Source organism: Haliotis rufescens, unplaced genomic scaffold, assembly GCF_023055435.1.
Source record: "Haliotis rufescens isolate VD_foot unplaced genomic scaffold, xgHalRufe1.0.p SCAF_33, whole genome shotgun sequence".
Lineage (NCBI taxonomy): Eukaryota > Metazoa > Mollusca > Gastropoda > Lepetellida > Haliotidae > Haliotis > Haliotis rufescens.
Genome location: NW_025964035.1, coordinates 465920 through 488376, shown reverse-complemented (window position 1 = coordinate 488376; position 22457 = coordinate 465920). Strand labels below are relative to the sequence as shown.

Sequence of the window (22457 nt, the reverse complement as noted above, 5' to 3'; positions counted from 1 at the left end):
ATTTCATAATGACTCATAATCACTTGGCCACGGCACAGTCAGATATTTCTTTTCGTCCACCTGTTTCTGATTTATTTGAGTATACAACCATACATGATGGGGGAAAAAATGAAACAAACCAGAAATGGTTAATCGATGGTGATGTACTTGATACGGATATCATAGTTCTATCTGGGACCTTACTCTTGCAGTATTTGGACGACTCTGTTCACCCTGACTTCTTTTCATAACGTTTGTAATGTGTTGGTCAAACCAAATTTTCAAGTGTATATATAATTTTGACCAGCATTTGTGTTTGTTTTATAGTGACTGTGATATTGATATCGGTGTATTGTTCATTAAGTTATTGAATGTGTAATACAATGTATGTTCTGGTCTGTTGCTTAATGACTGAAGTATTACCGACGCACTGAATTGTAATTCACTTTATAGGTATGCCATGCATGATTGGTTGGTTGGTTTGTTGTTTAACGCCGCACTCAGCAATATTCCAGCTATATGACGGCGGTCTGTAAATAATCGAGTCTGGACCAGACAATCCAGTGATTGATCTCATGAACATCCATCCACGCATTTGGGATCGATGACATGCATCAACCAAGTCAGCGAGCCTGACCACCCGATCCCGTTAGTCGCCTTTTACGACAAGCATACTCGCCTTTTACAGCAACCATGAGTTGCTGAAGACCTATTATACCCCGGATCTTCAAGGATCACATTTCATATTTGACAAATTGGCATGCACCTAAATAACATCACAACCGTATAAAGACGATGCTATCGGCAAGGTTAACCACTATCGACGAGGAAACGCTGAATGATGACTGGTGTTTCTGTGTCAGTACAGTAGATCATCCGAAAATGTAATATCTAGGAACAATTGTGGTATCTGTTTCAGACCGAAATCTGCCGTGCACGGCTAGGTCTGTAAATAATCAACTTTGGAGCAGAGAAACCAGTGATCCATATTAAGTCCCACGATGTCGGGGTGCGATGACACACAATCAAATTTTTTCCCCAGTTCATTGAAATCAAACGCATCGTCCTCACGGATGCAGCATATCATAGGATCCAGGGTATGCAGTGTGTCATAGGATCCAGGGTATGTAGTATATCATAGGATCCAGGATATGCAGTGTATCATAGGATCCAGGGTATGTAGTATATCATAGGATCCAGGGTATGCAGTATATAATTGGATCCAGGGTATGCTGTATATCATAGGATCCAGGGTATGCATGTCATAGGATCAAGGGTATGCAGTGTATCATAGGATCCAGGGTATGCAGCATGTCATAGAATCCAGGGTATGCAGTATACCATAGGATCCGGGGTATGCAGTGTATCATAGGATCCAGGGTATGTAGTATATCATAGGATCCAGGGTATGCAGTATATAATTTGATCCAGGGTATGCTGTATATCATAGGATCCAGGGTATGCATGTCCTAGGATTCAGGGTATGCAGTGTATCATAGGATCCAGGGTATGCAGCATGTCATAGGATCCGAATATGCAGTATATCATAGGACTTTGGGTATGCAGTGTATAATAGGATACAGGGTATTCAGTGTATAATAGGATCCAGGGTATGCTGTATATCATAGGATCGAGGGTATGCATGTCATAGGATCCAGGATATGGAGTGAATCATAGGATCCAGGGTATGCAGCATATCATAGGATCAGGGTATGCAGTGTATAATATGATCCAGGGTATGCTGTATATCATAGGATCCAGGGTATGCAGTGTATCATAGGATCCAGGGTATGCAGCATGTCATAGGATCCGAATATGCAGTATATCATAGGATCCTGGGTATGCAGTGTATCATAGGATACAGGGTATTCAGTGTATAATAGGATCCAGGGTATGCTGTATATCATAGGATCCAGGGTATGCATGTCATAGGATCCAGGATATGCAGTGTATCAGATGATCCAGGGTATGTAGCATATCATAGGATCCCGGGTATGCAGTATATCATAGGATCCAGGGTATGCAGTGTATCATAGGATCCAGGGTATTCAGTGTATCATAAGATACAGGGTATGCAGTGTATCATAGGATCCAGGGTATGCTGTGTATCATAGGATCCAGGGTATGCAGTGTATCATAGGATGCAGCGTATGCTGTATATCATAGGATCCAGGGTAGACAGTATATCATAGGATCCAGGGTATGCAGTGTATCATAGGATCCAGGGTATTCAGTGTATCATAAGATCCAGGGTATGCAGTGTATCATATGATCCAGGGTCTGCAGTGTATCATAGGATCCAGGGTATGAAGTATATAATTGGATTCAGGGTATGCTGTATATCATCGGATCCAGGGTATACATGTCATAGGATCCAGGGTATGCATGTAATAGGATCCAGGCTATGCAGCATGTCATAAGATCCAGGGTATGCATGTCATAGGATCCAGGGTATGCAGTATGTGATAGGATCAAGGGTATGCAGTGTATCATAGGATGATGGTATGCAGTGTATCATAGGGTCCAGAGTATGCAGTGTATCATAGGATCCAGGGTATGCAGCATATCAGAGGATTCAGGGTATGCAGTGTATCATGGGATCGAAGGTATGCAGTGTATCATAGGGTCCAGGGTATGCAGCATATCACAGGATGCAGCGTATGCTGTATATCATAGGATCCAGGGTATGCAGTGTATCATAGGATCCAGGGTATGCAGTGTATCATAGGGTTCAGGGTATGCAGTGTATCACAGGATCCAGGGTATGCAGTATATCATAGTATCAAGGGTATGCAGTATATCATAGGATCCAGGGTATGCATTATATCATAGGATCCAGGGTATCATAGGATCTAGGGTATGCAGTATATAATTGGATCCAGGGTATGCTGTATATCATAGGATCCAGGGTATGCAGTGTATCATAGGAGCCAGGGTATGCAGTATGTCATAGGATCCAGGGTATGCAGCATGTCATATGATCCAGGGTATGCAGTGTATCATAGGATCCAGGGTATGCAGTGTATCATGGGATCCATGGTATGCAGCATGTCATAGGATCCAGGGTATGCAGTGTATCATAGAATCCGGGGTATTCAGTGTATCATAGGATCCAGGGTGTGCAGTGTATCATAGGGTCCAGGGTATGCAGTATATCATAGGATCCAGGGTATGCCTCTTAAACTACCTAATTGTGCTGCACTGACCCTAATCCAAGTCATATTGCATGTACAGTCGCCTGACCATCAGCGCACATGTTGAATGGATCCCTGAAGATTCCGGGGTAGAATAGGTCTTCAGCAACCCATGCCTGCCGTAAAAGGCGAATATGCTTGTCGTAAGAGGCGAATAACGGGATCGGGTGGTCAGGCTCGCTGACTTGGCTGATGCTTGTCATCGCGATCGATCCCAATTGCGTTGATCGATGATCATGGTGCCAATCACTGGATTGTCTGGTCCAGACTCGATTATTCACAGGCCGCCGTCATATAGCTGGACTACTGCTGAGTGCGGCGTTAAAAAGCAAACAAACAAACACACAACATGTTGAATGTTAAAGCGCGGGCTTCGACCATGTTCAGATACCATTTAACAGTGTGGTTTTCCTTGTTTTTAAATATTTTTGTCCGAATGGAATGGAAACGTCATCTTCAGCGTCCTCCGCTCGGCCTTTACTTTATGTCAGTGTGACCTACGTAACAAAGCCATAGGTAACACAGTCCTGCAGTTTACGAATTTTATTTGATTACGACAAAGCAGTACGTCATGAACAGTCCATAATGTTTGTGGAAAATACAAAGCAGGTTAACAACAAATTGAAATCATTTGTGTCTTGAAATATTACTATCCCGAAACAGCAAAATTATATTCATATCAATCAAACTAATATGATTAAACACATTTCTTATCAAGCTATTTTGATTAAACCAAACTACAAAAAATTAAAAAGTCAACACGAAAAAAACCATCCATTCCAATGATTTGTTTTAAAAATATATCAGCCTAATAACAAAAAAAGAAAGAAGAACAAACTTTCAGAAATAAGAAAAGTATGAAACCATTTATACATGGCTGAACACCACCACCATAAAGCGATTATACGAGACGATAAAGCGATTATACGAGACGATAAAGCGATTATACGAGACGAGAAAGCGATTATACGAGACGAGAAAGCGACAAAGCGACTGTGATAACACCATTGTCACAGCGAGAGGGACGGTGAGGGAACCCAGTGGTTAGTGCTTTCGCTCATCAACGCCGGTTCGATTCCCCACAAGGGTACATTTTGAGGAACCCATTTCTGGTGTCCCTCGTCGTGGTATTGTCGGAATATTGCTCAAGCGGCGTAAAATCATACTCACAGTGGTGTTTATCAAATGTTCATAAATCAAATTTCAAAAGAATACTTTCGGACATTAGAAGGGCAAACATGCATATTTTATGAACGCTTCTATCGCCTTAATTCCATAGGTGCAATTTGTTTGGGATTTTTTCAAACGTTCGATTTCGATAAAGATGTTGGGTACGCGATTCTGTCACCCATACTGTTTGTTTGTTGTTTAACGCCGCACTCAGCAATATTCCAGCTATATGACGGCGGTCTGTAAATAATCGAGTAATCAATGTACGCAATTGGGACATGATGACATGCATCAAGCAAGTCAGCCAGCCTAACCACCCGATCCCATTAGTCACCTCTTACGACAAGCATAGTTGCCTGTTTCGGCAAGCATAGGTTATTGTTAACCTATAGAAAGCGTGTTCTGTGTTGTGATTGGCTAATTTGGGTCACATGACCAAATGTCAAAGGGTGAAAATATTATTTGCATTCCCTGAAGCAAGCGACCGAATCACTGTGTAGGAATACATAATTACTCAGCATTTTTTGCATACTAATTAACAATGGACGCAAATTGAAATACAAAATTAACATTCATAACAAATATTTTGATTTTTTCATTAAAATTAATATCCAAAGTGAAATTTATTGTGTGAAAAAAATGTACAAAAGATATGCAAGATCTACATCATGAAACAGTAAAAAGCAGTTAACAATGATCGTGTGTACTCTCATTCAAGGACCTTCAACTCAGAGAAATTACCAAATATGTACAACAAATATGTTGAAGTTTGACATCACTACCGGTGACCGAGTTTTACAAAATGGCGTGTTGACTATCAACAGTGCGCGGGATTTTACGAGGGGACTTTCGTTGATTCAGGGTTCGTATATACATAACTGTGACATGTAAGTAATCAGAAACATTCTGACAATCTGTGTACTGTTTTTTGTTGTTGTATTTTTCATTGAAACCAACGTAAATAGTCAGAAATTCTGATAAATACCGTTGTCGTTGTGCGTGATTTTGCGTCAGTCATGGCGTCACACAGAACGGGAACTTCGACAAGTTCTGTTGAAACTATCAAATTATTGCAATATATATATGTTTAATTCCCTAATTCTTCCTACGATTCTCTTCCCGTGTATATTCTGAAAATGCAGATCTCGAGCCAATGTACTCAACGAATAGACGAATGGCTTTGTTTACATTTCCAACAAGTGCAGTTTTTTCAGCGTCCGTTTTCACACCTCATTTATTTTGCTTCATTACATTTAGACAATTTGTATTGGTGACAAAGACCATTTGGCATTTGATTCTAAAATGTATGAGGAATTCAAGGATGTAGGTATCGCAGCTGAAATATACGTGATGGTATTTGCGTCTCAATACCGGTGTACCAAAATCACAATCACCATAGCAGCAACAGAACGTTCGATGTTGACGCATCACAACCGAGAAAGTACGAGGTGTTAAAGAGTGCGCATGTTTTTTTCTAAATATAACAATAGGTTTACAATATCGATAAATACGGTCTCGAATGAATTTCCAAGATGCAAATACTCGATAAAATCCCGGAAATAGACACACACATAGTATTTATCTTCTAACTGAAGACCTAATCTCACCCGGATCTTCACGTGTAGCCTGTATATCCATGATGGCGTACGTCGCTATATACATAACCGTTAATGCATAGCAACCTTGTGTCCTTGCAATTTTTCTTTTTATCACATAACAAATCCTCATCTAAAATACACTTGACTGAAATAAAAAAAATTCTGTATTTTAACTAGTATTAATTTACGAAAGCCTAATGATGCAATTTTGGTAGCATGCGAAAGGAAATTAAGTAGAGAAAGTTTCGAAGTAACGAGAAAAGGACGTAATTTAGAGAACATAATTGAAATAACGAGAACTGTCGATTTATAAAAAATAGAATTATGCAACCAAAGTGACACAATTAGACGTTCGTATTAATGGATTGCATAACCAAACAGTTTTTTTATCTGAAACAAACATAAGGCTATGCTTGTATACAGTACTCTTCACCGTTAACTACATAATCAACCTTCTTTGGCAACAACAGTGGAACGGAGTACGAGAATGTTTAGATTAACGTCACTTTATTGAAGAAAATGGAGTTTGCTCTACCCCCATGTTTCGTGTAATGTAAGATAGTTTTTCGTCCGAGTGCGTTGGAAGTAATAATAGTTTGGTGCCGATTGTTAGCGGACTGAAACAACTACAAGCTATGAAATACTCAGCTTACTGATATGGCTGCACTACATGACACCATAACAGACATGAATCGACGGCGTGGGACGTGATAGTACGTCACGGCCGCAGTGTGACGAACATGGAGAAGCAAGAGCAACAGCGTTAACACAAAGGACTAGTAGCCTCTGCTGTAAAGTCAAGAGTCGTCATCCACCTCTTGTTGGCATCACACGCATGAAGCTGATCAAGCCAATACAGGATTAAAACACCACCGCACACAATTATTGAAACAAATGGCCCAACAATGAATACAAGTTTATAAGTTGGGGTTCACGGAATTGATTGATACCTACTTCTTCTGCCTAAGTGTTCCCTAAAGTTAAGATATTAGTGTAATGTATTGTTAAACAATGATTGTATTGCATTCTTTCTGTTGAGATGCATGATCAGTAGAAGTCCATTGCGTTGTATGCGTTTTATATGATTAGTTGTCAGGAATGTAAGCAGTAGTGAGGAAGTTAGCATATTTAGACGCTCGAATTATCTGTAAACTTCCGGAATGGATGTCAAGTGTTATAGAAACATGTGAAATAATTGTGATGTTCTGTTGATACTGATTCTGTGGAAAGTGCTGGAAGCTTTTTAGACTGTATGAGTGGAGCGAGCACGCGCCAATTTCATCTCATATTTTATCTGACATTACATCAAGACCAGCTTTCGTGTGAAGATCACATTTCACCCTGGATTCCCAGCCCAGGCCCGTCTCGGACGCTTGACCACTGTTGTTACCGGGTCTTATAACTGACTTCTGCTATCACCACAGTTATTTTTGTATACTGACCACAGCTATCATATTATATATTGTCATTGAATATTGTACTACCACTCTATTGTTTACTGCCATTGTAATTGTTGTGCAGTTATTGTATCGTAAATCTAGTGAATCTTGTTGTCCATTAGATTGTGTACCATATATATGTATACCCTGACTCAATAGAGTGAGTGAGTAAGTTTTTACGCCGCTTTTAGCAATATTCCAGCAGTATCACTGCGGGGGACACCAGAAATGTGCTCCACACATTGTACTCATGTTGGGAATTGAACCCGGGTCTTCGGTTTTACAAGCGAACAAAACTAGGCTACCCGGCCGCCCTTGACTGACTGAATAGAACATACAGACAGAAGAAGCAAGTGTTAAAAAACACAACTTCATAAGTGATCATAACTACAATCTGATATATTTTCACCAATCATTCCGTCTATGAGGCCACCTACAGCATAACCAGCGGTGACACCTGCTGTCACACCTGCAGATGAACCAACAGGACCGGCAACAAAGAATCCTGCCACAGCTGCTGGGATAGCTACTAAACATCCCACAATCTTTCCAACACCGCTTCCAATGTATGACCTTACGCGTCTTCGGGCCAATTTCCGATGGCTATCTACCAAGAAATCCATAAAGGCTTCCTGTTCTTCTTTCATCTTTATTGCATATTCTAGCGCAGGTAGACGATGTTTCCTCAACTCTGCTTCTATCCGGGCTCTCTCTATTTCAATCAGCTTTTCATCCTTGGCTTTGTTTGCGGCAGCAATTTTCTTCACCTCTTCATCTTCAGCCTGCTTCTGTTGAATCTCTGCCTTCCTGTACATGTCGTTGGTGTAACACATCCCGCCGTTAGCTCGAACCATTTGTAAGATTGTTTCTACAAGTTCCTTTGTAAATGTTTTCTTGTCCGGGGACATGTCGTTGTTGTTCACTGCCATATATCGGCCTTGGACAGTAGAAAGGAACATTTGGAGAGGTTTCGGACAAGATCTGACGAATTCATCTATCATTTTCTTCCTTTTATCCAATTGATCCTTTCCTGTAAAAATAACCAGAACATATTTTCTGCATTCTTCACCAAAACATGCAATGAACGCTTCTATCGTCTTCTTGTCTTCATCTGTGAATCTTCCAACTTGAACTATGAACAGAATGGCGTGTATTCCTGGAGAGGACATAGCTACGCACCGACCCACCTCCTTTCTGATGTCCTCAGCTGACATGCCTGTGTCACAGAAGCCAGGGGTATCCACCAGCAGCAGTTCATACCCATCCCGCTCAAAGCTGAGTTGTTGACACTCTGATGTGACTGATGTTCCACTAAAATCTTCTCTAAACTCATCCTTGCCGGCAATAGTGTTTCCCGTTGCGCTCTTCCCTACTCCTGTCTTACCAACAAGCACCATCCTTATCTCTCTATCTATGTTTTGTTTTGACTTCACATGTGGTGAACCTAAAATAAACAGAATTAACACTTGATCACAACTTCTTCGCCGTACCACTTCATAGTCAACATTATTCTTTTACATGTACGCCTGTGTTCAATCTGTCCTTAGGGTTGCATTATAATGATTGACTGACTTACACAGACGAGTTCAGCGTTAATGAAAGGTAACTACACGAGGGCTGGATTTATCATATATTTCATTGTGAAATTTGAGAAAAGTTATATTCTCACTGCAGTGGACATAACACTTTGAAGGAACTATTTCATACAAAGATTACCTCCCCTCAAATTGTCTCCCTTTATTGAAAGTGTCTTGCCTGTTGACGTCCTTTTTACATTAGTTCCACATTGAGAAGGCAAAATAATGGTAGATGGTCATTTATGGAATTAATATCACTTCTTGCAGTTTGTTTTGCTTTCGAAAATGTTTCGTTATAAACTGTAAATTTCTCATTTAACTGAATGTATTTTTTGTTAAATTTGATTTTGTATATAATCATTTCTAAATGTACGATAAAGACTTTTTGTAACCCTAAATATTTTTTGATACCTTTGTTTATATTTTTTAAGATTTTGCTAACGTGAAACTTATTTTTAAGTCGCAAATACAAGGGGTGTTGAACCGTCCCTATGTATTAGATAGGGAGAGTTTACGTTTCAAGGTTAACATTTGTAATAAAACGATTTAATTTTCCGGTAGACAAGTAAAAAAAGTATACAAGAAATAGGATATTCCATGTGTCTCGTGAAATATCATGTTTCTCTCATATCATGATGGGGTAAAAGGAGATATTTTCTATTTTAGGCCACTCGTGAAAATATCTCCTTTCCACCCGTCACTCGAGTAGAAAAAACATGATATTTCACTTGACACATAAAATATCGTCTATAACCTCTTTTTTTTAGGAACAACCAAAAATTCACTCCCAGGTCTCTAGATTTTGGTTAATGACTCCTACCTGTCAATGAACTTACTTTTGCTAAGTGGCATTGTAGACGCGTCTCGTGATACCTGTATCGGTGTTCCTGAATCTTGCAAGAGTAAGGACAGAAGCTCTTTGGCCTACCTGAAATGAAAGGTAAGAATTACTTCAAACAGTCACACCAATCAAACGCTGACCAAGCGCACTCGCTCACTCGGCAGTCTGTATACAAGGCCAGTGTTCATTTGGTTCCATCACATATTCAACAAAATGAATGATGTTATCAAATACCTACAATTTACTTTCACATCAATTTCATGGGAGACAGATCAGGAGAATAAAGCGTTCAAAGCCACATTCGTGGATCGTAGGCATGGCAATGGCTGACTTGTGCAATGTTGCACTGTCCTGATGCAAAAGCACATCTTTTTCAGCTTCTCTTCTCTTTGTTTAATTTCATGCTACAATTGCCTTTAATATACAGCAATATAGACTCCATTAACTGTCTGATGTTTTGGAAGATGATGACATTATGATGACATCCTCGGCATCCCAGAACAGGGTTAACATTTCCAGCTGATGGGACAGTCTTTGTCTTCTTTAGCGCTGGTGATGTCAAATGATTCCACTTTTCAGAATGTAGTATCGTCCACAGTCACAAATAGTTGCAAGAACCTTTCTAGTTCAACTTCAAACAGAGATAGAATATCACAAGACATGTGCCTGGTACGGTTTTGATCAGATGTTAGAAGCGTTGAAACTCAACGAGCTGATACTTTCTTCATTGCCAAAGTTTCTGCGATAATGGGATGTAGGGAAATGTCTACTGAATTATCGGTGAAACCGACTTATCAGTGGCACGAGAAGGGTCTGTCTGCTTGCTTACTCGAAGGTTCGAGGTGGGAACACATCTGAAATTAATTTGTACTTGAAGAGAATATGTACTACGTTAAAAAACGTATTGCGATCTACTATTTTGCCTTTTTATAAAATGTAACATGACTTTTAATTGGATAAGAATATACAAATACTACAGAACTTACTTTGTTTGAGGACATTGGTCACAGGCTTGTATCATGTCCGAGTTCTATTCAAGCGAAGACATAATTTTCAGGTTTATATCTCTATCGACATTTATGATCAGATTGAACTGTTATCCCGGAAAATGCAGATTGACTGCCATTGCCTCTCGAAATTTAATTTGAAGTAAGTGTCTTGCGTTGTAACTTTTAAAACCAGGTTATGGAAAGAGAATGATCAGCTGGCAACGTTATTCAAACTTTATATACTATGTGTACCTATCGTGGAGGTAACGTCACACTAAATAATTTATAAAGACATTTCCCATCAATATAACAAAATGAGAATTATAGATATATTGCAATATATCCATGAAAATAACCACAAATGTGAGCCGCATAAACTATTGAGTCAACCCAATGAAGCCTAGCGATACACTAATGTGGTCCCACCTACTTGGATCAATATATATTTTATAAAATGGTTATAAGTAAGCAAATCTGATGAAGTGAAGCGATTTACTAATGTGGTCCGTCCTGTTGCAATCACTATGGCGGAAAAAGTGGGCCCAAATTTAGAAATTATTCCTCAAAGCTATCATGTCATGCCAAACACCAAATATTTCACTTTTACGCAATCCCGTCACTGTGAGGCTCGGCGGCTACGTCAATGAGCAGCCATCGATGTTTTCCAGCAATAGAAGTAATCACATCATGCTGAAGCGCCTCTCCACTGACCATGATCGAGTCCATCAAAAGAACAAGTGCAGTAAACAACATATCTGTGATGGATGTTATGGTTTTATATTTCGGCCCAATAGTCACCTGACATGTCAAGTATTCATATCAGTATTTGCAAACAAACGATCAGATAACAATATGACCCTGCAGCCAAAACACTGCAGGTGAGCATGCCATGGACAGACAATATACCACGGTAACTCAATAATCCTACATCAACCAGCATGAAAGTAACAGAGTATGTTGTAAAGCAAATGTGGTACAGACGTGACTAGATGGTGGAGCTTTAGTGGAGCAACAGTAGGCGCAACAGAAGCTAGAAGGTAGCACAATAGTGGCACTTAGTGACGCTATGCATACAGTTAATTTAGCAACTTTATTGTTTATCTTCCCATGGGGAATAGATACGTATTATATACGTAAATCAAACAACTAGCTGAATGTGTCCCATGAGAAATTATTAATTTGTTCTTTAGACAGTACTTGATGAAGTTGAGGGCAACTTGTGAGAGAGTTTTATAGGCAATATTTCCCTATTTCAACTGTCACCCATACTAATAAAGTGGTGGAAGAAGGTATTTATATGTAGACACAGTCATTGCATAATCTAAATTATGTCAAAACATACAAAATATTTTCATTGTTATATTTAAGGGTTTATTTCCTTTTCATGGCTGACGACTAAATATTAAGCAAAATCCCTTTAGGTTAAATCATACATCATACAAACCTTAAACTGTCTGCTTTGTCACAAGTTATCGTGTCTGTACCAAACACCTCGGTGTTGTCCAACAGAAGTATCCGAGCATACGTTATTTTCGAACAGGCAACAAGTCCTCGATAATAGGTGACCTCCACTGACTCGTGTGCACACATCGAGTTACGGAACCTGATTGGTTGGTATTTTAGCGGGATTTCAATCCATGAGCATGTGTGGTGTACGGTCGTCAACAGTATTCTTGCAGACCTGCATTAAAATTCCAAAAGTAATTACAAGTTTGAAACCTATTTAGAAAATATGAAAGTCAAAATTTACAGCAGCATTGCAGCACAATGACTAATGGGAAGAGCGGTAGAAACTAATCGGATTGTCACCATACCTCGTCCTTTAGCCACTGCATCAATAACATGAAAGTACTAAATTTGACATGGAGAGGAAATACACATATACGTATATGATGCAAATGAAAGCAACATGTGGGGTATTGAAACCGGGTCTTCAGCGTGACAAGCGAACGCTTTAACAACTGTGCTACCCCACCGTCCCTGACGTAGAGACGAGGAGTCAAGTTAATTTTGCATTAGCCGACATTAGATCCAACATTAATTAATTAGTCAAATGTTTGGCGGGCTACGTCCGTCGCGTTTCGTTCCCAGAACACACGAACCAAGCAGTAAATTATGGAGCATGACTGCTCCTTGGCAACATTTAATCATAAACTAACTGATAAGGTCGCCATACAAAACATGTAATAAAATGTGGTATATCTCTCACCACCTGTTCCTTTTAACAAACATTAAAATTGTGACAGTTTTACCTTTATGTTTCGACCATGCTCTAAAATGCTATCATAATGCGTATCTGACTGTTAACTTCGCCGAATTAGGATCAATTGGTTGTGGTTATTACTAATCTTCCCATGAGACATATGATGTATCAAGGGTTGACCACGAAAATATATAGGTATGGGGTTGTGTTGTCTTAGAAGGCCACGCTACTCTATAAGGTAGACATTGTGACCAACTGAATGAGTCATGCTTTTCCCCGAGAATAGCGACTTCTCCCCGAGAATAGCGACTTCTCCTAAAGACGTATACTGTGCCCTTGAACCTGTATTGCTCTACAGTGTATAGTGGGAGGAGCACACCGCTTGCATTATCCCTTCAATAATCTTCACTAAAGATTCACCCATGGTATTGAAACGTATAGACAGACGTTTCCAAAACAGGTTTGTATTCAATGTAAAAGTACAATTCAGTATCAAAAGACAAGTATTCCATACAATTAACATCCACAAATCGACACATAAACACATCAAATATTTCTACTAACTGCATCACAAAATCCCCAAGTCAAAATTGAAATAGACATTTCCATAGATGTATGTCTCTGAATATCCAAGATATCTCTAAATAATTATAAACCACTCTGGGTCCTAACCCCGAATAGTGTTACAAAATGGTTGAGAATCAATCGCAAAAACACAGCCATGGCAATTTGTTGAGCAATACAGTGCTACAGTGCCCAGATACGTAGGAGTTTGAAGTTAAAATGTTGCTGCATGTCGTGTCGTGTCTCCACCAAACACCTCGATGTAATCCTGCAGTAGTGAGCCTTATCTCGTCTGTAGTAGAGGCAGTGTGACCTTGCCAGTGAGTCATGCTTTCCTCGGGAATATCTACTTATCGACAAACGTTTCCAGTACAGGTTTTTATTCAGCGCAAAAGTACAAGTCAATATAACAAACAAGTCTTCAAGATACAATGTATATGTATTTTAACAAGTGGTTTCAATTTGTAAAGGTAGCTTAGTATCCTGGTAGGGAATGTTGGTTAATCAAGCACATAATTATGAGTTCTTTTATCAAGCACTTTGAGGACAATTAACATCCACATGAACATCACATTTATCTACAAACTGGATCCAAAAGAGTCTCTGAATATTCTATTACAAATAATCATATGCCACATATAAATACATTTTAATGATTTAACTGAAGAAATAAATTAAAGTCGATTTAAACAGAGAATTCTCAAAACATGTGCGCCTTAAGAATGTTTCAAGTTGCATACAAGAACTGCAATCTCATTAAAATCAAAACTTTGTTTCCGCTACTGCAACACCAGCGATCGGATTACTTCCAAATGCAGGTCGCGTCAGAACGACCTTTCGTGAACTTTAACTGGCAATTGAAATGACTAACTGGATGCTCAACATCTACCAATCATAAAGCAGCTTTCTCGAAACTAACGTGTCCTCCATCTAAGGACTTGGTTTCAGAGGCGACTAGCATTGGCCATCCACTTTCGCCTTGTCATCTTGAATATAATATTGATATACATGTGAATGCGGGAACAGAAACTAAACATAAACAATTTGGACAGACACATAGCATTTTCCTTCCGTTGATGGCACCCAACAGCTCGTAGTGATTGTAAAGATTCCCCGGTCTTACACCCTCAGTCAGGGAGGTTTTTAGACCCGTGAAGATATAATTGGGCTTCAGCAACCCATGCTTGTCGTAAGAGGCGACTAACGGGATCGTGTGGTCGGGATCGATGACTTGGATGATGCGTGTCATCGCATCCCAATAGCATAGAAAGACGTTCATGATGTCAGTCACGAGATTGTCTTGTGCAGACTCGATTATTTACAGACCGCCGTCATGTAGCTGGAATAATGCTGAGTGTGGCGTTTAAGAACAAACAAACAAACAAGGACAAAGATGTAAGTTATTTTAGTTTACTTCTGTAGACACTAGATCAAACATTAATTAATTAGTCAAACATTTGGCGGGCTACGTTCGTCACGTTTCGTTCCCAGAACACACGAACCGAGCAGTAATTCCGCCTGAAAATTATGGAGCATGACTGCTCCTTGGCAACAGTTAATCATAAACTAACTAATAAGGTCGCCATACAAAACATGTAGTAAAATGTGGTATATTTCTCACCACCTGTTCCTTTTTACAAACATTAAAATTTTGACATTTTGTGTACCTTTTTGTTTCGACCATGCTCTTAAATTCTATCAAAATGCCTATTTGACTGTAAACTTCAGCGAATAAAAATCATCTGAATGTGGTTATTACTAATCTCCATGAGAGACATTGTGTATCAAGCGTTATATGGACCACGAAAATTTATTGGTCCATGTAAATACACGTGGTGGTGGTAGATACACGTGGCGGTGGTATATACGCGTGGTGGTTTTCGATACACGTTGTGGTGGTAGATACTCGTGGTGGTTGTATATACACGAAGCGGTGGTGGTAGATACACGTGGTGGTGGTAGATACACGTGGTGGTGGTAGATACACGTGGTGATGGTAGATACACGTGGTGGTGGCAGATATGCGTGGTGGTTGTCGATACACGTTGTGGTGGTAGATACTCGTGGTGCTGGTAGATACACGTGGTGGTGGTAGATACACGTTGTGGTGGTAGATACGCGTGGTGGTTGTAGATACACGTGGTGGTGGTAGATACACGTGGTTGTGGTAGATACACGTGGTGGTGGTAGATACGCGTGGTGGTTGTAGATACACGTGGTGGTGGTAGATACGCGTGGTGGTTGTAGATACACATTGTGGTGGTAGATACTCGTGGTGGTTGTAGATACACGTGGCGGTGGTTGTAGATACACGTGGTGGTTGTAGATACACGTGGCGGTGGTTGTAGATACACGTGGTGGTTGTAGATACACGTGGTGGTGGTAGATACACGTGGTTGTTGTAGATACACGTTGTGGTAGTAGATACACGTGGCGGTGGTAAATACACGTGGTGGTTGTAGATACACGTGGTGGTAGTAGATACACGAGGTGGTGGTAGATACAAGTGGTGGTTGTAGATACACGTGGTGGTGGTAGATACACGTAGTGGTGGTAGATACTCGTGGTGGTTGTAGATACACGTGGCGGTGGTAGATACTGGTGGTGGTTTAAGATACACGTGGTGGTGGTTTAAGATACACGTGGCGGTGGTACATACGCGTTGTGGTTTTCGAAACACGTTGTGGTGGTAGATACTCCTGGTGGTTGTAGATACACGTGGTGGTGGTAGATACACGTGGTGTCGGTAGATACACGTGGCGTCGGTTGTAGATACTCGTGGTGGTGGTGGTAGATACACGTGGCGTCGGTTGTAGATACTCGTTGTGGTGGTAGATACACGTTGTGGTGGTAGATACACGTGGTGGTGGTAGATACACGTGGCGGTGGTAGATACACGTGGCGGTGGTTGGAGATACACGTGGTGGTGGTAGATACACGTGTCGGTGGTGGTAGATACACCTGGTGGTGGTAGATACACGTGGCGGTGGTGGTAGATACACGTGGTGGTGGTAGATACACGTGGTGGTGGTAGATACACGTGGCGGTGGCTGTAGATACACGTGGCGGTGGTAGATACACGTGGCGGTGGTAGATACTCGTGGTGGTGGTAGATACACGTGGTGGTTGTAGGTACACGTGGCAGTGGTAGATACTCGTGGTGGTGGTCATGGGAACAAGGCGTCCGATCTCGGATCAGAAGGTCCGTGGTTCGAATCCACCTCAGTACCCTACTGTGCGGCCCGGGACGTGCCTTCTGTTGACGGGGTACTCCATACAGTATATCTTCTGGATTTGTTGGCTTCAGATACTATTGGAAAGACAATCAATTCGAGTTGCATTATAAAGCTTAGTGTACGTGGTGTCTGCAGGTTTTCCGCCAGATGAATTTTTATTACAAAAGTTAAGCGCCAACTTGTGTCCCCAAAACTTTCCACACTTATCCGACGACGTACAAAATTGCGTCTTTGAGCCTTTGTCATACATAAACACTTGCTTATGATATATACACAATCGTACAAGCAGGGATTTTGTATGATTATGGAAATGGTTTTGTCACTTATATTTCAATGAGGAACAATTTAATACCACTTTAGCCCTGACTCACGAGGAAAGGAAGGTATGTGTTGAAATAAACACCGACCCAGGAGGTGATAATTTCAAAAAATGACGATACTGATGTGAATTAATCGAAAGGTAGTCCAACTAATGGCTGAAATGAATGTGAAATGAATGTGGAATGGGGTGTGACTTGTTATTAAAGTGAAGAACACGCAAGGTCTCCTCTTCACAGCTGTTAACATGATCACCCTCACATGCAGGGTTATTGTCAAAATAACCATTAAGTCAGGATTCGGGATTGATTCAAGAATAGACTCGACTGACATTATACAGCTCGGAATTCAGTAGTACAGACGATCTCAGCGCTACCTTTACATGGACTGACGACTGTCGTAGCGCTAAGGTGGTGTTGTGCAACTGTAACCGGGTCTATTGTAATATTATTTAACAGCTAGGTTGAAATATGTGGTAATACGTTTTGAGACCATTCATAGTTTTTTATAAACACCTTTTCCTCCAACATAAATAGTATCCAGTTAATATTGACTATACAGTCACAGTGATTCGTTTTCAATGCTCACAGTTTGCGTGACAACAATATATTTCTCAACACATATTGACGAATCGCATTACATTGTCTATAACTAAGACCTTCACATATGAAATGGAGTATTGAAATACAATCTTAACAAAAAGTTATGGACACTCGGAAATAATTTAAAATTTCCAAAAGAAATATTAGTTTCTAGTGATAGTTGTGTGATAATATTGAACGAACTGGAAACATATTACAACCTACAGTGAAGTATATGACAGTAGATGTTATGACCGCACACGGTTTTAAAGGTGGATAGGGGTAAGATAGGAAATTTCAAAGTTCACGTTTTTGGATCAGTATACATAAATAAATGGCCCAGAGCGATCAGTCGACCTTCCTTAGACACCCCCAACACGTGTGAGGCGCTACTTCGTGCGTGTATTGGTGTTAAGTTGTAGAAACATAAACGTTCTACCGTAGGATATTTTTCTTTGTTCTAATACTTGGTAATAACATTTATGTTTTATGATCCCCTACTTTTTTATCTGTACATATGCATAATCAAAAAGAGAATAACAGTAAACTACGGTTAACGAACTCAATTGTAGTTCGTTATAACCGTAGTTCGTTATAAGCATATGAATAGCATATATACAACAATGGTCGGGACAAAAAAATGAGTCCGTTATAAGTGTGTTCGTTATAAACATAATGCAAACAACACACAAAAACGGACAGACGTACATATGCACACAGTATCACACAAAAACGCGTATACCTAATTGCACACACACACACACACGCGCGCGCACACACAAACGCACATACACACATATATGCATGCGTACACACACACACATATATAAATATATATATATATATATATTTATAGCGAACTCAAAGGTACCACTAATTTCAGTTCGTCATAACCGTAGTTCGTTATAAGCATATAAACAGCATATTTGGAGCAAATATACAGGAAATGGACGGGATCAAAACACATTTCGTTATAGCCGTCGGTTCGTTATAAGCTTGTTCTTATAAACGTAGTTTACTGTAGTCGTTGATACCTGAACTATTGTGACGTTTGTCAAGAACGATATGACAAGTGAACACTTCTATTCCTGGTGTAGTAATGCTCACTTGTTGTATGTTTATGTTATAAAAGAATATAACGATCTATTCAGTTATTGCAACATTTCCACATTGAGAAGAGATATATCTCAGAAGCACAGAGGCAGTGTTTTTTTCTATCGACAAGCAGGGGAGATTAAAAGCAATCTAAATCTAATAAATTTAATCGATTTGTCAGTCACAATACTACCGTATATTTATAGTACCTATGCTACAGCAAATTTTTAATCTAGTTCATCAGTGAATGAATTAGAAAGGCACATATTTGCCGAAAGGAAAAAACTTACCTTAATGCTGACCTGCAATATTTAGTTTTCTGAACAGCTAGTATGGGGGTGGTGGGGTAGCCTAGTGGTTAAAGCATTCGCTCTTCACTCCGAAAACCCGGGATCGTTTTCAAAAATGGGTACAATGTATGAAGCCTATGTCAGGTGTTACTGGGCCTGATATTGCTGGAATATTGCTGAGAGCGACGAAAACCCAACTCACTGACTGATCCGGGGTAGAATAGGTCTTCAGCAACCCATGCTTGCCGTAACAAGCGACAATGTTTGTCCTTAGGGGCGACTAAGGGGATCGGGTAGTCAGGTTCGCTGACTTGGTTGATGCATGTCATCGTATCCCAATGGCGTGGATCGATGCTCATGATACCAATCATTATTTACAGACCGTCGTCATATAGCTGGAATATTGCTGAGTGCGGCGTTAAACAACAAAAACAACAACAGCATAATCTGTGTTTCAGGCTCGAGTGACCTGTGTCAGAGCCAGAGCGAGAGGGTTACACAGATCCCGGTAACGACGCGAGAGTCTGATCAACACGGTAGGTGGGAGAACCAAGCAGGTGGTAGATAGTCTCACAGTCCAATAGTGCACACATATGGCCACATTATCATGTTACAAATACAGACCAGAAGGTTGACTCCACAAACCTTCGTATAAACATTATCTACAATAACAAGCTGATAAATGTAATCTCTAATTATTCTATTAATTTTAAACAAGTCAACAATTGTTTTGAAGACCACCATTAGATTCAATCCAACAAGCGTGATTAGATACGTGGCTTAGATGAACAGCAATCTCAATGTTTGTGTTGTATATTTATGATACTCGTTTAAGTGATTTGTCAGTCGCTAGGCTAACTTATATTTACACCTCTACTAAGATAACCTGCAATTTTATTCACCAGTCAAAATGTTTAAATACATTAAATTTGTCGAATGGCCATAACTTGTATGAATAATGCTTGTGTTTATTACATAGTTTTTGAACAGCATATTGTGTGTTTAAGCCTCGAGTGATCTGAGTCAAAGCGAGAGAGCACCACGGCCCCCTGTGACGAAACAAAAGCCTACTACACATGGAAGGTGGGAGAACCCAGCAGGCAGAAAGCTCATTCCTTGAACGCTCATACAATTAACAAGCTAATGTATAGACCCGTTGGGGCTCAGACTTGCTTCTTGCATGTCATTGTATTCCAAGTGTGTGGATCTGTGCTCATATTGTCAACCACCGGACTGTCTGTACCAGACTCCACAATCTTATTGCTTGAGTACTGCCGTGTGCGACGTAAAAAACACAAACAAAACAGGCTGACATAATCCAAACTTATTATCCTATTATAATATCAAACAACAATGGTACTGACGTTATCATCTTGTGAAGCTCAGTTAATCAAAAGTTAACACTCTACAACCAAACACAGAATAATGTTACAACTACTAGATGTCACAGACAGTCTTTAAACAGTAGCTACATAGAGAATACTACACTCATTCTCGTTAGATACCATTTTTACGAAACGAATGGACTTTTTAGGGTATGGTACCGAGCTAACGCGAGGTCAGATACCATAGAAAGTTCAAGAGTTTCGTAAAAATGGTATCAAACGAGAATGAGTGTGGTATTTTATTTATTACCGACGTTAAATATATATTTAAGTGTAAATATATAACAACTTGACAGACCAAACTGAAATCTGTTGCAAAATCTGGTTGCGCATGAATATTGATATGTGCATAAATTGTTGACATTTCTATACATACGCATTAACAACATGCGCCTGCAGTTGTGTTTGCAAACAAAACAGCACCGACGCTGAAGATCCTTTAGGAAGAATTTCTTCAACTTATCCTTATTGAAGCGCCATGTTGTTAATACGCAGGACAGCTATAAAAAAATTTACTCGCACTGCCGAGGTCCCGTCTGCGCAATCAAAAAGGTTCGGTATCCTTGATCTCTCATGTCAGGGAGCGGTCGGGTGGTCAAAGCGTTCGCTCGTCACGCCGAAGACCCGGGTTCGATTCCCGACATGGGTACAATGTGTGAAGCCCATTCCTGGTGTCCCCAGCCGTGATATTGCTTGAATATTGCTAAAAGCCGCGTAAAACCATACTCACTCACTCACTCTCATATCCGTTCCATTTTGGATGAGGGAAATCAGAGTGTTCGCCAGAGACATTCATGTGAACTGTACCACCCTATACTGAAGACATGAAAATCAACAAACTCAAGTCTGCTTGCATGTCAGTGACAGCGTCGACCGATCAAAGAGCAAGGTCGCCACCGGAATAAGAAAAGACAACACTAATCTACTCACAGCGTTTTACGCCAGAGATGGGAAATGTTATTGTTCACATTTGGGATATTTTGGGCCACATAATCAGAAATCAGGCACACTTCTACGGAGTTTTCGAATGATTTGTATCGGAAATGTTTACTTTGAGTGATCTGGTCGTGCAGTCGTGAACAAACAACTCCCGAAACAGTGCCACAATTACGTTTCGGAGGGGACACTGATGGCACAAGCGGATCATCCCAAGTAAGTCTAGTATCTGTCCAGATAGTTTAAATGACTTCATTTCACCACGCTTATCCTTTCACGTTAAATCAAATTGAAAGTTGCGAAAGTGGTCGGGTGCGTTATGCTCATGGGGACTCTCGATCTATTGATTGGTAGTCGTTCATTGTAAATGGATATAGTTAAATTATATAATGTCTGTAGAATCTCTGTGAATAACTTAGAATGCGAGCCGAATTTCATGCGTGTGACTATCTTGTTTGGTTCAATAAAGTGTTTGTAAATATCTCTCGCTCTCATGATTGCTTCAGTTCTGCCGTGTAGTTTCAAAATGATTGACGTCTCGCGATTTATGAATGAAAAAAGTAGTACCGTTGTAACAGGTCACGGTTATCCGATCAAAACGAATAAAACAAGGTCAACATTGTACGACACACGTGTGACGTACGGATTTAGTATCTTACCGCTTGTATCTTCACCTCGTGGGTAATAAATAATCCTAAATTACATGAACCAACTGTCGTCATTCCCCTAAATCGTGATATTGTTGTCAGCCATGTTGAAAGTGTTCAATGATGTATCCATGTTCGTGCCACGTATCAACATTTTGAGGTGTAAACAATGTAGATGTATGATGAAGATGAGATGTGTACAGAGTTTACTTTGTGTTACAGCGACTCTTTCAGCAGCAGACTGCCGCCATCTCCTTCAGCAGGAACGGGAACCTGGAGGAGGTGAGGTGGATCCTGTCACGGGTGTCAACATCGACTGTAGTGGGGTGGTGGAGCAGGACACTGGTGATGTGGGCAGCACACGGGGGAAACAGAGAAGTGGTGGAGCTCCTTGTGAGTGAAGGAGCGGATGTGT

General features: G+C 40.3%; 1 protein-coding gene across 1 annotated transcript; it reads right to left on the bottom strand.

Annotated features, from left to right (window-relative positions):
* Positions 1-7751: 7751 nt before the first annotated feature.
* On the bottom strand, positions 7752-8777 carry LOC125371992 (GTPase IMAP family member 7-like). The gene has a single exon (XM_048380767.1). It carries the CDS (start codon positions 8775-8777, stop codon positions 7752-7754), a length of 1026 nt encoding a protein of 341 aa, XP_048236724.1.
* Between the last annotated feature and the right edge of the window lie 13680 nt (positions 8778-22457).